Source organism: Podarcis melisellensis (genome assembly GCF_964234715.1).
Source record: "Podarcis melisellensis genome assembly, chromosome: 5".
Classification (NCBI taxonomy): Eukaryota; Metazoa; Chordata; class Lepidosauria; order Squamata; family Lacertidae; genus Podarcis; species Podarcis melisellensis.
The window spans coordinates 70653987-70670443 of record NC_138537.1 but is presented as its reverse complement, the minus strand read 5'-3'; the positions used below and the strand labels follow the sequence as shown (position 1 = coordinate 70670443).

General features: G+C 45.5%; 1 protein-coding gene across 3 annotated transcripts in view; it reads left to right on the top strand.

Annotated features, from left to right (window-relative positions):
• The window catches only part of LOC309370896 (hexokinase-1), a 50189-nt gene extending 35574 nt beyond the window's left edge, over positions 1-14615 (top strand). For all 3 annotated transcript variants that reach the window (XM_081913085.1, XM_081913084.1, XM_081913086.1), the window contains exons 7-18: positions 114-297; positions 2023-2178; positions 2716-2949; positions 4738-5042; positions 9196-9344; positions 9439-9558; positions 10354-10449; positions 10895-10994; positions 11144-11327; positions 11791-11946; positions 13189-13422; positions 14318-14615. In XM_081913085.1, coding sequence (XP_081769211.1) covers positions 114-297; positions 2023-2178; positions 2716-2949; positions 4738-5042; positions 9196-9344; positions 9439-9558; positions 10354-10449; positions 10895-10994; positions 11144-11327; positions 11791-11946; positions 13189-13422; positions 14318-14462 — 2063 coding nt within the window. In that variant the 3' untranslated portion in view covers positions 14463-14615. The remainder of the gene's footprint in view (positions 1-113; positions 298-2022; positions 2179-2715; positions 2950-4737; positions 5043-9195; positions 9345-9438; positions 9559-10353; positions 10450-10894; positions 10995-11143; positions 11328-11790; positions 11947-13188; positions 13423-14317) is intronic.
• Positions 14616-16457: the final 1842 nt, after the last annotated feature.

Below are 16457 nucleotides of genomic sequence, written 5' to 3'. Positions count from 1 at the left end.
ACATTTGATTCCTTTGCCAAGCATAATGCATGTTGACATTTTTGGTTTGCGCGTGCGCGCTCGCTCTCTATATATATAAAGCCTGTTGACGAATCCCATTGCCTTCTTTTAAGGTACCGGCACTAATGCCTGCTACATGGAAGAAATGAGACACATTGATCTGGTGGAAGGCGACGAAGGGCGGATGTGCATCAATACCGAATGGGGAGCGTTTGGAGACGATGGCTTGTTAGAAGACATCCGGACTGAATTTGACAGGGAGATCGATCGGGGTTCTGTTAACCCTGGGAAGCAATTGTAATTGAGCTTCCTTTCTTCTACTGTTCTTGTTTTACACTTTCTTTTAAGAATAATTTTTTATTAACCGACCAATCACATCAAATCAAACCAAATTACATAAATTCCAAATTACGCAGCCGAATTTTAAATTTTTGTTGGGGGTACCCATATTTCAAGTTCCGGAGGGGATCCAATCAACTTCTTGCTTCTTACTGCTGTTTTAATGTCCACAAATCTAACCTTATGATGTTCACAGTACTATCCAGTCCTTTCTTATTGTTTTTCCACATCTCTTCTTGTTATTTTCATATATTTTTCCTTTCTCTTTGTGACCTCTGATAATCTCCGCAAGCTGGTTAGAACAGTTTGTAATCCTGCGTGGATATTATTTTTTTTATCCAGTAGCCATATCCAGACGTTTTCCATATAACATCACTTCCATACATCAAAACAGTCTTAGCGTCATTAATCTTCACCAATCTGCCTCCTTTCTCAAAACCTCTGAGGAGATTCACTAGGAATGCAGTCTGAAAACAAGTCCATTCTTCCTCCCGGCTATAAATCCTTTGGCAAGATGGCGACTCCGAATTAATTGCTGCGCCATTCCCAAAAGCTCTTATTGCTTCTCGATCTTCATAAAGCATACTTTTGGTTAAAGTTAATCTCCACACAGACCTTAATCATCCTGCTTGGGTCAGTTCAACCGGCGATTCTAATGAGGAGGGGTTCTTGTAAATCACATAGAAGGAAAGTAAAAAAGGTTCCCCCCCCCATTCAGTCCCGTTGTCAACATACCCAGCCTTTGGTGTATCTTCATCGTAAAATATTCCTGTTTCTCCAACCCATCGTCTTCTTTCGCAGAGGTCACTTAAATTAGCAGACTTCACTCCCCTTCTTCGCTTGAAATATGTGCATTTGCTTCTTTTGTACTTAATTATTCTAGTGCGCGATCAGAAACAGTGTCCAGGAGAGCCGAGGTCCACACGGGGGCATTCTGCCTAGGGCCCTCACCCCCTTCTTTCGAATTAGGGGGTGATTTATGGGCACAGCAGGCAAGGGCAGTGTTCCCCATTTCCTTGGGGCAACAAGGGAGGCTGCCTACTCCCATAACAGCTTCTTAATTACCCTGTGTGGGTCGGAGAGATGGTATTGTCGGCCATCTTCCAATGCGCCCCCTAGTGGCTCCCTCTTGTTTTAGACTTTCATGCCTGTCCCAAAGGTTTGTGGTTGGGAGTTACACCTTAAGGCTTGGAACCTTAGATCCACGAGCAGAGCCTCCTTCCATTCTTGCCTCCTTCCCTTTTGCTCACCACTCCCCAAGAAGACTTGTGGATGGTTTCAGGACTTTCTAGAATGACCTGGGGAACTAGCAAGGCAGAGGGATTCTTGCAGCTGGGGGAAAATTTGTCAGAAATTGGGGGACCCGCCCTTGAGTGAGTGGAAGTTCCCTTCATTTTTGCTACCCATCATTCTTTCTATACTGTTGGCAAGTGTGTGTGTGTGTGTGTGTGTGTGTTAAGGTGGGTGGTCTTGGTTGAGTTCAACTGCGAGGGGGAGTGATTTGCTCAGGATTTCCACACTGTGTAAGCATGATGGCTAAAGAAGGAGTTGAACCCTAAGGATGCCTCCCATCGGCACCTACTGGGAATTGATCTTGGGTAACTATATGCAGGAGCAGGCCACACGCCTATAAACTACTCGTGAGTATGTCTGATTTGTGTTTCTGCCGTAATATCTTTCCAGGTTTGAGAAGATGGTCAGTGGCATGTACATGGGCGAGCTCGTCAGGCTGATCCTTGTCAAAATGGCCAAAGAAGGTCTTCTTTTCGAGGGGAGAATCACTCCTGAACTTTTAACCAAAGGGAAGCTAGAAACAAAGCACGTTTCTGCCATGGAGAAGTAAGTAGCTTTGAAGCTTTCCTCCTGCATTTCCAACCTAGAATACAGTACTTGTGTAATGAAATGTAGTGGAATATATGCAAGAGCAACTCCTGGATGGGCTTTTGAAAATATAGAGCTTTGTCATTATCTTAATAGGCAGCACTTTCCAGCTTTCAAATGACATTCAGTGTATGTACGTCCTCTGAAGCTGCAGCCTTTTGACCTGACATTTTCTGGCTTTGCGCCATGTGGCCTATTTTAAAACAATGGCTTCCAGAATTTTACCCTTAACTGGTCTCGCTGATTACAAATGGTGCACAGTACAGAGAACCCACCACCCAAATCCAGCACAGTGGAACTGAAAACCTCTTTGTGCTCCGTAGGCTCTTAATATCGCAGATTCTCCCTTCCCCTTCCTTTCCTTGCAAGATTTCCACGGGACTCTGCTGCACCCATTCTCAGACTCTCGCAACACACTCCCTCGGTGAGCAACCTGCCCATCCGTCAGGATTGTGTTACCTTATCGTAACTTTTTTTTGCGGTTTCTGTTTTTAGGAGCAAGGAAGGTTTGCAAAAGGCCAAGGAGATACTTACCCGTCTTGGGGTTGAGCCCTCCCACGAAGACTGCGTCGCCGTCCACCACGTGTGCACAATCGTCTCCTTCCGCTCTGCCAACCTGGTGGCTGCCACTCTGGGGGCCATCCTTAACCAGCTGCGGGACAACAAGGGAGTGGGCCGCCTGCGCACCACCGTGGGGGTTGATGGCTCCCTTTACAAGATGCATCCGCAGTAAGAGCCTGCCAGGTTTCCATAATTACATCTTGGCACCTGTTAGGGACTGTCTCTTGCAAAAGGTCAGAGATGTAGCACATCCAGCTGACATTTGGCTGTGTGCTCTGGACTTGGGCTAAGTAAACAGAGCTCTCAAAGGAGGTGAAAGTGGGCTGTAAATATCACAGTCCAAAGGCAGCTCAGTAAGATAGGCAGGAGGCAGTGCTTGCAATGCACATGGAATAATAGAAGTTGGAAGGGACCACAAGGATCATGTAGTCCAACCCCCTGCAATGCAGGAATCTTTCACCCAATGTGGGCTTGAACCCACGGCGCTGAGATTGAGAGTCTCAGGCTCTTCCAGCCGAGCTGTCCCTCAGGATACCAGGTAGCTGCTTGCAGCAGGCAATCTTTACAACTAGTTTCCTGCACATTGCAGTGATGTGCCCATAACATGCAATAGCCTGTAGTTTATCTCCCCCCCCCCCCGTTAATTTGTACCATACAGATGCAAGGGGGTACTTTGCAGTTACACACTCCAAACCACCCTGTGATTCTTGGGTGGTATAGAAATTTAATAAAGAAAATAAACAAGTGATGCCACACCATTGGAAAAGCAGCTGTGGAGGCTCGTTGTTTTGTTTTGTTTTGTTTTGGTGTTGCCTGGATATTACTCTTAACATATCTGCCTGTATGTGGAAGATAACTTGTCTTGGAGAAACAGAGCAACAAAGGTTTATACTGCTGGGGCTGGGGAAGCTGTGGCTCCCAGGGGCAAAATGTGGCCCTCCAAGCCTCTCTATATGTTTCAAAGCACATTCTGAGCCTAGGAGTTTGTTTTCAGTAGCAGAACTGAGCTGAGCTCACCATCTCTTTTTCACAAAAGTCGCTCATAGCCAGCTTTACTTCAGCAGGCTGATTTAAGCATTTTATTGTTGCCTAGCTCAGTTGGTGGAATATAAGACCCCCTGCATTGCAGGGGGTAGGACTAGATGACCCTTGTGGACCCTTCCAGCTCTACAGTTCCATGATTCTACAAAATCACCCAGCCAGTAGACCCCAATGGCCGTTCTCCCACCCACCTCTGGTGTTGGCTGTGTGTGCGTGCATATAAGCAGAGTGGGTGTGGATCAGTATCTGTGTGCTAGGCAGGCACCCCATTCCCAGTGCCCCGTCCATTAGGCCTGCAATGCTGGAGCAGCGTGGGAGCTACTTCCTGCGATTATTTCTTACTCTGCTCCTGTGATGTCTGCAGAGAGGAACCATATGCAAGAGCTGGACAATGTGGCTCCTTCCCACGCTGGCTTTGTCACTCTCCTGGTGGTGGCATTACCAGTTTTAGAAAGAACCATGTCCTTTAGTCTTCCCACAGCATTCTCCTGTATGGATATTTCTGGTCAGGTGTGGGACTATGACACAGGAAAGTTCCTTGCATCTCTCAGATGGCATCGACTCTCAGTTAATGTCTGGATTGCAGTTATATGTGCTGTTTTTGCATCATTAGGAGCTCTGCCTTGTATCTATAAAGCAAACTGCTATTACACTAGATCAGGATGGGGAACCTGTAGCCTTCCTGATGTTGCTGGACTACAACTCCCATCATCCTGACCACTGATGGGAGTTGTAGTCCAGCCCATCAGATGGGTCTGATGGGAGTTGTAGTCCAACAAAATTAGCTGGGATGCATGTTTCCTATTTATCCACTGTCTAGACAGCTCCTTGGCCTGACCCAGTGATTTCCCCCCCACACCTTTAATTAAGGAAAAATTCCTATTGCTGAACCTACTGTCCCCCCTCCCCTTGCAGGTATTCCCGACGGCTGCACAAAACCGTGCGCCGCTTAGTGCCCGACTCAGACGTGCGCTTTTTGCTGTCAGAGAGCGGCAGCGGCAAGGGCGCTGCGATGGTGACAGCGGTAGCATACCGGCTGTCAGAGCAGCACCGCCTGATAGACGAGACTCTGGCTGAATTCAAGCTCACTCACGAGCAGCTGCTGCAGGTGAAGAAGAGGATGAGGATGGAAATAGAAGCAGGCCTCAAGAAGAAATCGCACGATCACGCCAAAGTCAAAATGCTGCCCACCTTCGTCCGCAGCACACCTGATGGGACAGGTAGGTCTTTAGTCCTTGGGAAGGGAGCTTTGGAAGAGGCAGCCTAGTTTCCTCATTGCAGAGGGAGGCAGCTCATAATCTAAGGCTGGGAGCCCCCAGATAGAGGGGGGGCATTCTTTCCATGCATTTCTGGTTTGCTTGTTTTTAAAATACTGAGGTGCTGCTTTCCCAGCATCAGTTCAAAGTGACTTAAGAACACAGAGAGAAAAATAGAGTTACAACCATATCAAGTTCACAGAATTAAAGAGTGGAATGCAATAACTTAAAAGCATATGGACCAGTGAGAAAAGTTGCGCTTAGGGGGACATTTCAAATGAAAAAAGGAACGTTTTACAGCCCCACCCCCGAATGCAGCCAAGGAGACATTTCTCCATAACTGCCTCCCCCCCTTAGTTCTTGTAGAATTTTGTGTTCAGGAAACTGAACTCAAAATGCAGTTTCAGGTTGCTATCACTTTTCATTGGGGAAATGGAAATAAAATAGATTATGTCCTTAGACTGATGTCGCCCTCCCCACTTTGGAAAGCTCCAAACTGCTTTGTAGAACCAGTTGATGTTGAAGAGCAGGTTGGAGAACCTGGTGGAAGCATTTTCTGAGGAGTCAGTGGGGTGCAGAGGGTGTAGATGCCTGTTTAAATCTTGGCCTGTATCTAAAAGTTGAACAGATTTTGAATTCATTAGCTCTAATAAATATGTGCCATGCCATATTGATCCTTAATATCAGTCCTACAGATTTATTTAGTACGTTTACAGTGCAGTTATGCATGTTTACTTGGAAGTAACACCTACTATGCTCAATTGGGCTTACTCCCCAGTAAGTGTATTTAGGATTTTAGCCTTAATATACCACTTTTCAGCTGATGAGGTTTTCATATGCTCTAGTCATCCCAATTCATCAGAAACAGAAAATCACAATTGTGGTCCAACTAAAATTTCCCGTGCCTTTCTTCTGTGAGGATGGCAATAAAAACATATCACTGCTCCATGATGAGCTAAGATTCACAATTCCTAGGGACCACTTTTTCTTAGTTTGCCGACACCTGCCTGATTTGATTTTTGCTATGTCAAATGAGTCCAGTGAACATTCAAGACCCATCTTTGCTTAGATTGTAGATGTGCTTTTGGAAGGTTTCTTAGGATGTGGAGAATTCCAGTTTGAAACCCATCACATCACATACAGTGGTACCTCGGGTTAAGTACATAATTCGTTCTGGAGGTCCATTCTTAACCTGAAACACCACTTTAGCTAATGGGCCCTCCTGCTGCCGCCGCGCCGCCAGAGCACAATTTCTGGATTAGCAGAGTCTGTAACCTGAAACATATGTAACCACTGTACAGGTTCTGGTCAGGTTCGGTATTCCAGAATCAAGTGGAGATAAAATCAGTTCAGCCTCATTTCACCACATGAAAAAATGCCCCTGGCAACGGACAGGAGTCCTTGCTTTGTCACTTACTCATTAACTGAGTGGTCCTTTAGACTTCCAGTGGGTTTTTGATGTTGCACTCAATTGGTTCTTGCATTTCCTTGTCTCTCTTCCTGATGGCTCTGTAAAACAAAAGCTTGCCTTTCTTTGAAAGAGCACACCTTTTAAATGAAGATGGAGAAACATCGCCATCTGCTGGCTAATGTTCCATGTATGTATAGTAATTCATCCATTCCCAGCGAGCCAACTTCTCTTGCTTTTTTTGAAGAGAATAAATGCATTGCAGTGTGTCCCCACCCTCCACCCTGTAGAGAAATCCTACTTGTTCAACCAAGGGTTTCCCCCAACACTGTCACCATGTAAATAAGTTTCCTATGTATAGGGCTTTCCTTTCCCACACTGCCAGCATGTAATGCTTTGTTATTCCAAGTTGTCAGCGTGAGAGAGAGACTAGTGAAAAAACCAAGCCTGACCACTAGTACTGCCGCCACCCCTGTTGGTCCCCACCCCCCATCCTTAGCCTAGGAAAATTCAGTTTTTTTCTGGGTGTCCTTGGGATTCACACATATAAGAGCCAAACAGTTTATTCACTGTCTTTTGAGCCTCCAACCTACAAGTTACTCAGCCAGGTACAAGATGCCGAGCCGAACTTACTCTAAGAAGCCACCCAAGGTTAAATGCACAAATGTTTGTAAAAATAAACATGAGAACCCAATACCACAGAAGGTGGTTAATAAAAGGCTTAGAATGTAAAGATACCATTGGGAATTCAAGTACAGATAAAAAAATAACAAAGCTAGCTTGTCTCATCCTCTATTAGGGTCACAGACCTCACTAACAAGCTGAACCCAGGAATATGTGGTTGTTGTGATTCACAATCAACATCTGAATGGGGGCCATTAGACCCAGGCCAAAGACCAGTTTTTATCAGAAAGGCAGAAGGGTTGCTTTTTCCATTAACCTGTCAGGGCCTAGGGGCATCTTTGCCCAGCACCAGGGGGTGTATATGCTGAAAGACTCAAGAGGATTTTTGCACAGTCATTGCGACCTTGATGTGATCTTGCATCAGGCAAGATGGACTAATTGAACGCGACTTCTCCCCTCAGTAAGACGGTTCTCAGAATCCTGAGCGGCAAGCCATTTAAAAATGAGCCAAAAAAGGGGAATACTTATCTTTCAGTCCTCCTTTCTGCTCTCCTTCAGTTAACTACATGTGCTGTAAGTCATGTATTTTGAAGAAGTATGTTCTCACCTGGCTGCTTCTATTTTGTAGTAAAAACATTCATGTTTGTGTGTCCAGATTAGGGTCCCGTCCTGTTTTTTGTTGCTTGATTCTGAAAGCGCCCCTTTAGGGGTAAGTAGAATATGGGGCGGTTTTCAGCAGTAAACCAGCATTGGGCATTACATTGCATTAGGCCTTTTTTTCACCAAAATAAAAGTAGCCAGGTTAAGCGTGTTTGTTTAAATGCATGAATAACTTGAGCTCAGTGTAAGGATGCGTTGAGCTCAGTGTAAGGATGCGTTCTTGTTACCGCCTCAGAGTGCCGTGAAGCCCCACACCCCAGTTTCACATTGCCTTCGGCATGGCTTCATTAGCGTCAGGTGGGTTTCTGTTTGTGTACACACCAGATGGCATTTACGAGGCAGGGATGTGTTTACACCATGCAAAGGCGCACGTTAGTGTGTTGGCGTATCACACGAACGCTCCGCCCGCGCTCCTCCCGGGGCTGGAAAGGTTTAACTTCCTGTTTGCTAGTAAAACTGAATTACTGTGTTCAAAATGATGCAAACCTTGAATTACTGTGTTGCAAAATGATGCATGTACAGTGGTACCTTGGCTTACATACAGGTTACATACGCCTCAAGTTACAGACTCCACTAACCCAAAAACAGTGCTTCAGGTTAAGAACTTTGCTTTAGGATGAGAACAGAAATTGTGCTCCGGCGGCGCGGCAGCAGCAGGAGGCCCCATTAGCTAAAGTGGTGCTTCAGGTTAAGAACAGTTTCAGGTTAAGAATGGACCTCCGGAACGAATTAAGTACTTAACCCGAGGTAAAGGGACCCCTGACCATTAGGTCCAGTCGTGGCCAACTCTGGGGTTGCAGCGCTCATCTCGCTTTATTGGCCGAGGGAGCCGGCGTACAGCTTCCGGGTCATGTGGCAAGAGTGACTAAGCCGCTTCTGGCGAACCAGAGCAGCGCACGGAAACGCCGTTTACCTTCCTGCTGGAGCGGTACTTATTTATCTACTCGCACTTTTGGGCTTGCTTTCGAACTGCTAGGTTGGCAGGAGCAGGGACCGAGCAACGGGAGCTCACCCCGTTGTGGGGATTCGAACCGCCAACCTTCTTATCGGCAAGTCCTAGGCTCTGTGGTTTAACCCACAGCGCCACCCACGTCCCTTTAACCAGAGGTACCACTGTATAAATGTGTGTCACCAACATAAAAAGTTGGGAAAGCTCTCGCTTGGGGACTCCTATTGATGTGAAGCTGGGGTGAGGAACAATGTACCACATGGATATGTATATATGCACACATTTCTACAGGATGCATATGCATTTTGGATAAAGTTGTGTAAACTCTTGATTAAGAACCCAGCACTGGAAACACAATGAGTTCACAGTAGATGACAGAGCCTTTTCCTCCTGTAAAAGCGCTGGGGACTAAAAGTTCGGAAAATTTAGATGCGTTGTTCCTCACTTCCTGCTTGGTCAAAATTATTTCATTGCAGAGAACGGAGACTTCCTGGCCCTGGATCTTGGAGGAACAAACTTCCGAGTTTTGCTTGTGAAGATCCGAAGTGGTAAAAGGCGAATGGTGGAGATGCACAATAAAATCTATGCCATTCCTGTAGAAGTCATGCAAGGTACCGGAGAGGAGGTGAGCATGTAGTGCAGAGGATGTTGTGTTGTTGCTATCTTTCAGAGACTGCACAGTGCTTGTGATACACACTAATTTATTTTGCTTTTTCCAGCTGTTTGATCACATTGTTTCCTGCATCTCGGATTTCCTGGACTACATGGGAATAAAAGGTGCACGACTCCCCCTGGGCTTTACGTTTTCTTTCCCTTGCAAACAGACAAGCTTAGATGCTGTAAGTTATTGTTCTTATTTCCGTAATGAAACTTTTCCATATGTGTTTTTTAAGAGTGGATTTTCAGCTGCAGTTTAGCGGTTGAGAAGAGGTATGCAGGCAGACAAGCGTGAGTGTGAGCTTTGCACATGCAAAGAATATTGACACAGTCAGTATTCCTTATACTGAGTTAAGACCAGTGGTCCATCTGGCTCAGAATAATCTACACAGAATGGGAGCCACCTCTCCAGTCTTTCCAAGGCCTTAATGGAGATGTTGAGGATTGAACCTGGGAGTTCTTGCCTGCAAGGCATGGGCTGTTATCACTGAGTTAAGCCCCACCGTACCTGCAGATTCTAGACTTAACTGCAGCATGCCTTTAAAAGTGATGCCGAAACAAGCTATTGCAGGGGCATAGCTGGTTGCTATCAATCTTTGTTGTTAACTCATGTTCCCATGGTAACAACTAATGAAAGGAGATGCATGATGTCATCTCACTTGTAGTTTGGATATCCCCCCTGCTCCACTTCATTGGCTGCCATTTGTGCTCGGCTGGAAGCTGAACACAATGACATCACACCATTTATCATCTTTCAGAAGATGTTACTTGGATAATGTGGGCTAGTGGTAAATACCACCCCACGGTTTGGATCTCCAAGAACAACAGCTGCATATGTATTCATATGAGGAGCTCTTGATGCCATTGTGGGTTCATTAGCTGGTTGGGTCTGCTACTACACCTGGATGCGCAGGTGGTGATTATTTCTGGTTTGCAATGATATTGCAATGAACTGAGTTTCTTGTTCCTTTTCTTAGGGCATCCTTCTGAACTGGACCAAGGGCTTTAAGGCTACTGACTGCGAAGGGGAGGATGTTGTTAATTTGCTACGGGAAGGAATAAAAAGAAGAGAAGTGAGTTTCCCCCTCTGTGATTTCTTAAAATTAGTGGATGGTGTTGATCATGTATTGTTTGTTTTATGAGTCACTGTTGTGTGTTTTTATTCTTCCTCTGCATTGCTTAAGATCCCCTGTTCTGGGGGTTCTCCTAACCTTCCTGAGCAGATCTGTGGAGGGTGTGGTGTTGGGGAAGAAAAGGGTGGTTTTCACGTTCTGCTGGCAGAACTCGTTGCTCTGGCTTCTGCCAGTGCAACAACTTAGTTGAATCCAGCCCTCTGGACATTGGAATGAAAATTAAATTGCTATTATTTAAAACAGATCTGTGTTTTCCTGATTATTACGATATTTGCAAATGACAGGCATGGGCTTGTTTCCCTGAACTTGTAACCACTGGTGAATACTACTCCGCCGTGTTTCAAGAGAAGCAATTGTAGTATATAATTTTGTTACTTCTTCCAAGGAATTTGACTTGGATGTTGTGGCCGTGGTGAATGATACAGTCGGGACTATGATGACTTGTGCCTATGAAGATCCCAATTGTGAAATTGGACTCATTGTGGGTAAGAATGGGACTTGCTATTTAGTTTGGTTCATTGGGTGCCTCATTATTCTAAGACCCATTGCAGTAGGTCCTATAACTACCAGATGATTTTTTGTGTCTCTTTTTTGGTCTATTCTGGTATTGAATCTGATTCTTTCACTGTTCCAGGAACTGGCAGCAATGCATGTTACATGGAAGAAACAAGAAACATAGAGATGGTAGAAGGAGAGCAAGGAAGAATGTGTGTGAACATGGAATGGGGCGCGTTTGGAGACAACGGATGCCTAGATGACATCAGGACAATCTATGACAAAGCTGTTGATGACTACTCATTAAACAGCGGCAAGCAAAGGTATTTGCGGGTGAAATGTTGTTGGAAATGGGTGAAGGCTTGTGCTGAGGTGCTGCAGCAGAGATGGTTTTCGTCACATGCACTACTGTGATCACCTGATTGGACTTCAAGATAAACACACAGCCTGGGTGTACAGAGGCAGCAAGGCTGGTGGGTGTCTGAAAACTCCCAACATAAACAAGACAGGAAATTGCATGTTTCTGCTGTGTCCAGAACAGAAATCAATTCAGCAAACATAGCTGCGTATTAGTGCCTGCTGTTGCTTTCAGCCTGCAAACAAAATGTATTTGTATCCGTGCCCCCCCAAATATGCATTGTGTTCCCTTTGCATTGAAATGAATGGGGTGGAATAACATAATCAGGCTTTTCTAGATTAAGGATTAATCACCAGCAAAACTTTTCTCAGTTGTCCTTAACACACACACCCTTCATTCTGAACCCCTCTTCTCTCTGTGATTTGCAGGTATGAGAAGATGATCAGTGGAATGTACTTGGGGGAAATCGTCCGGAACATTTTAATTGACTTCACGAAAAGAGGATTCCTCTTCAGAGGTCAAATTTCAGAGACACTGAAAACGAGGGGCATTTTTGAAACAAAGTTCCTTTCACAGATAGAGAGGTAAGTGAGCTTAGATGTACTTTTTCTCGGAAATCTTAGGTAATGATATCAGCATTATAATAATACTTCACAATCTACTGTGAGTTTTTACACAGTCCATATTTGTCATTCTCTTTCATGGTTTGGTTTGCTTTTTACTTTTGCGTTTTTTGAGTAGCAAACTTCGGCAAATCTTTTTTTTATTGATTTTCATTTGTTTTCCCCAAATTGGTCACTAATTAAAACAAATTAAGTTAAATTAAAACAAATCAACATTTTCCCAAATCTGAACAAATTTAACATTTTTTCAAATCTGACTCCTGGATGTGTGGATGGTTCTCCTTGGTGCTGCATCATATTCCCCAGTTAACTTCAAACAACCTTATATTACAATATACTTGCCGCTTGAGTAGCAAATGTTAGGGTCTGCCTCCTAACGTTGCTGTAATACTGCAACAGTGCTGTAATACCGCAGTCTGACACCAGCTCGCGCTGTAGTGCTTTTTTTTGCATCAGTATAGATGGAGACAGAAGCGGCTCTAGAGCGGCAGACCACTGTGAAGAACAGAGACAGATCAACTGGGGAAAGAATGGCTTCCAGAACAGCTGGAAGTACAGCAGGGCAATGCTCTCGTGTTCTATGGGACCAATACCTATTCCAGACCCTGAGAAAGTGAGGATAGTTTGAATGCAGTGAAAAGGGGCTGCTCAGAGTGTAATGGGAGGCATTTTTAGCCATGTGGATTTCAATACCAGTGTTGGATTTAGGTGTCTGGAGATGACATAAGTGGTCTTAAATAGGGAAAGGGCAGGAGTGCACACAAAAGTTTCCCTGGCTCCATTTGAGACTTTCCTGCATTCAGCATCAAAGAGGCTTTTTCTGTGGGGAGGACCTTTGCACTTAATGTGGACTGGTTTGAGGTTGAGCTGGCATTCCAGCAGGGAGGGGGATGTTGGGTGCCTGCTTCTCCATTTACAGCCAATCTTTAGCCTGAATGCCAGAATAGGGCTTCAGTTTTACACTCAGTGAAGTGATGCACATGGTACCCAGGCCAACGGAGTCTTTGACTGCATACACCTGTAGCCCTCCAGATGTTGTTGGCCACATTCCATTGGCCATGTTTGCTGGGCTGATGGGAGTTGGAGTCCAGCAGCATCTGGTGCCCTTATCCCTGGTGTCCACCGAAGCAGAGGATTTTGGAAACGAATTCAAGCCTCTGTTTTCTCTCTCTTCCCCCTTCTCCCCTTGGGTCTTCTCAACAGTGACAGGTTAGCGCTGCTTCAGGTCCGTACAATCCTCCAGCAGCTTGGTCTGAACAGCACCTGTGATGACAGTATCATCGTCAAGACGGTGTGTGGCGCAGTATCAAGGAGGGCGGCTCAGCTGTGCGGAGCCGGGATGGCTGCCGTTGTAGACAAAATAAGGGAGAACAGAGGCTTGGACCACCTGGATGTAACGGTGGGCGTCGATGGTACGCTGTATAAGCTTCACCCACAGTAAGTACTGGGAAATTATGTGCTTTTGCTGTCTGTGGTCCGGGAAGTGTCTTAAAGCTTTGTGAAAAGCAGTGCTTGGCTTGTGAGAGATTGGGGATTCTCTGATGAAATAGCCAAGGAACCTTTTTCTCCTTGCCTGCATGTTTTGTGGCTTATTGTGTGCTCGCTTAATGAGTAGTCACTGTGTACTCCACCACTCTTTTGGGCTTGAGCTTATGTTTCATTGCAGACTCCATAGGCATAGGTTAAGGATAAGGGGTTTCTAATTCTCATTTCCATAAAAATGAATGGACTCAGAGGCATATTTCAGGTGCATGCCTTATAGAAATGACTGCGGACGGGTGTGTGAAAACAGTGAGAAGGAATTCCTTTTATATCACAGCTGCTCCCTGCTTCCTTCTGCGATCTCCTGCCATTTTCTTCTGTAAAGTCTGCATGTTGAGTGTCTGGCTCCATTCACTCACATAAGGTTTAACATGGAGGAGCATAAGAAGAGCCTGCTGGATCAGGCCAGTGGCCTATTTGGTCCAGCATCCTATTCTCACAGTGTCCAACCAGATGCCTGTGGGAAGCCTGCAGGCAGGATGTGAGCACACAAGCTCTCTCCTTTCCTGCAATTTCATAGAATCATAGAGTTGGAAGGGACCCTGAGAGTCATCTAGTCCAACCCCCTGTAATGCAGGAAGATGCATGGGGATCGAACCTGTAACCTTGGCGTTATCAGCACCACTTTCCTACCAACTGAGGTATCCATTTCCAGCAACTGGTATTCAGAAGCATTGCTGCTGAAAAGAGAATGAAACCTCCTTGGTAATCTTGAGACCTTATCGTGATTATGGACTGGCAGAGAGAAGCCCTCCCTCACATTTCCCTCTTTTTATTTTCTCCCCCACAGTTTTTCAAGGGTCATGCACCAAACGGTAAAGGACCTGGCCCCCAAGTGCGATGTGACATTCCTTCTCTCCGAAGATGGCAGTGGCAAAGGGGCCGCCCTCATCACTGCCGTGGGATGTAGACTGCGTGAAGCTGAGCATAACTGAACTCTGCACCACTGGCTCATTCTGCCTTCCGAGCACTTCCTTGCGAAAAGCAGCAGTTCCGTAGTCTGAACTGGCAAGAGGGGAAGCCCAGAGTCCCACTGCTGCTCTATGGAAGCGTTGGAGTTAAAAAATAAAAATAGGATACTGAATAGAGTGTGCTGCTGTTGCTGATAATATCTCCCTCCTCTGAACCCCTTGTCTGCATGTGTCTTTTTCTGTCCTATTTGGTACATTCCCCGTGTGTAAATCATTCAAAGGAGGAAAAAAGGAGAATCTATAATTTAAACAAATGTCAAAAATAGGTTTATTATTCGAGGTCTAAAATTACAGCCAAATGATGTCCAAGGACAAGAGCAGGTGGTTCTGTGTGTCAAGTGTATTATTTCCAGCTGCTACTACTTCCATGTTAAATACATATACCACCAACAGTGCTGAGTAGGACACGAATGCTTATGCTAAGAGGGCTTAGCAGTTCTTTTCCGAATTTCTAGCCAAATGTTTGATTCCCCGCACCCTTTTCCTTTCAGACAACTTTGAAGTTTTCACATCTGCTGAGCTGCACTCCGTGCTCCTGTAGCAAGGTCTCCTTTAGGAGCCAGAATTGTCTTCTGCTCACTGAATTCAGTCACTAGGAAAGAAATAAGGGGCTCTCCTGACATGTCTTAATATCACTGGCTTTTTCCGCACCTTTGGTGAATGATGTCATGTTTCCAAGTAAGATTTGTGCTAGTAAAAAACAAACAAACCAAAACCAAGAGAAGGATTGACCCCAGAGATAATCCAAACCTCTGCCCGTAGCTTTCCATGTGCCCTTCCCTTGGTTTGGCTAGATTCTGGTGAGTTGAGGATGCTAATTTTTAAAAGGGGCATCCTGGTCTCCCTTGCTGCTCTGAGAGCCAGTGTAATGAGCCAAGTTCACGGACTGCCTTTGTGTAGCAATTGCACGAGTGCTTGCAATGTGGGAGTGACATGGCTGCAGGTTATCTAGGGGAGTTCTGGCAAGTCCACGGCATGTATTTGCTTCTGGAAACGTTGTGCCGCACTGCAAGGCCAACACCATTCCCAACATCTTTGTCCACCTGCCAAAGCTGGAGTTAACCTGGCTTTTTGGCCTGCCCAGGGCTTTGGCTGTGAGCCTTTGGCAGCTGTCACTGGGAAGCTGCCATTTTAATTTTCCCACAATGCCCTTGTGCACCCAATGTAACATTGCCCCGGAAAGTGGTGGACAAATTAAAATAGCAGGCAGCTTCCCAGACACAGCCGCTGCCTCCTGGTATGTCCATATGTATGGGAGCGAATGGATGACCAGACCTGTGTGAGCAAAGTGGTGTTTGGGTACTTTGCTAGGGAGCCCTCTAATCTGCATTAACAGCTGGTTCCCACATGGCAGCACTCACACGAGTGCTTAAAAAAATTACACTCTGAGTCTAGATAAATAATAGGGGAAGGGGTGGAATGAAATGCATCCTAATCGCCATTAACAGTGGGTCCTATGGAGGCCAAAATCACACTGATTTTTAATGGAGCTGAATAATGCCCCCTGATGTTTGGAAGTATATACATTTCCATGTGGTTTTAAAAGTGACATTAACTTCAGAACCAGGCTTTTAAACAGTGTTGTTTTTCTAGAAAAAGAGGTGCTGGAACTCACCATGAATGTGTCCCTTGTTCTCTTGGAATAGCAATGGCGCCCCAAAAGCCCTGCTTTTAGATATATAGATAGCAGCAGCATCTAACAATTAGATGAGTAAGGTTTCAAGGAACTGTCCTTGTGTCAATCCACATAGGGTGTGGGGCAAGGAATTCCAGGGTGCTTGGGAGAGCATTGCAGGCAAGTAACACCAAACCAGCCTGCTCCAAAGGTGCCTAAAGCAAGGAAATTTCCAGCATTGGGACTAGATTCAGCTAGACTTGCAAGTCAAACCAGCCTGCCACTCAGCAAATAGAAAGGGCTGGCAAATAGTGATGTGGGATGCATCCTGCCCCCCCCCCAGT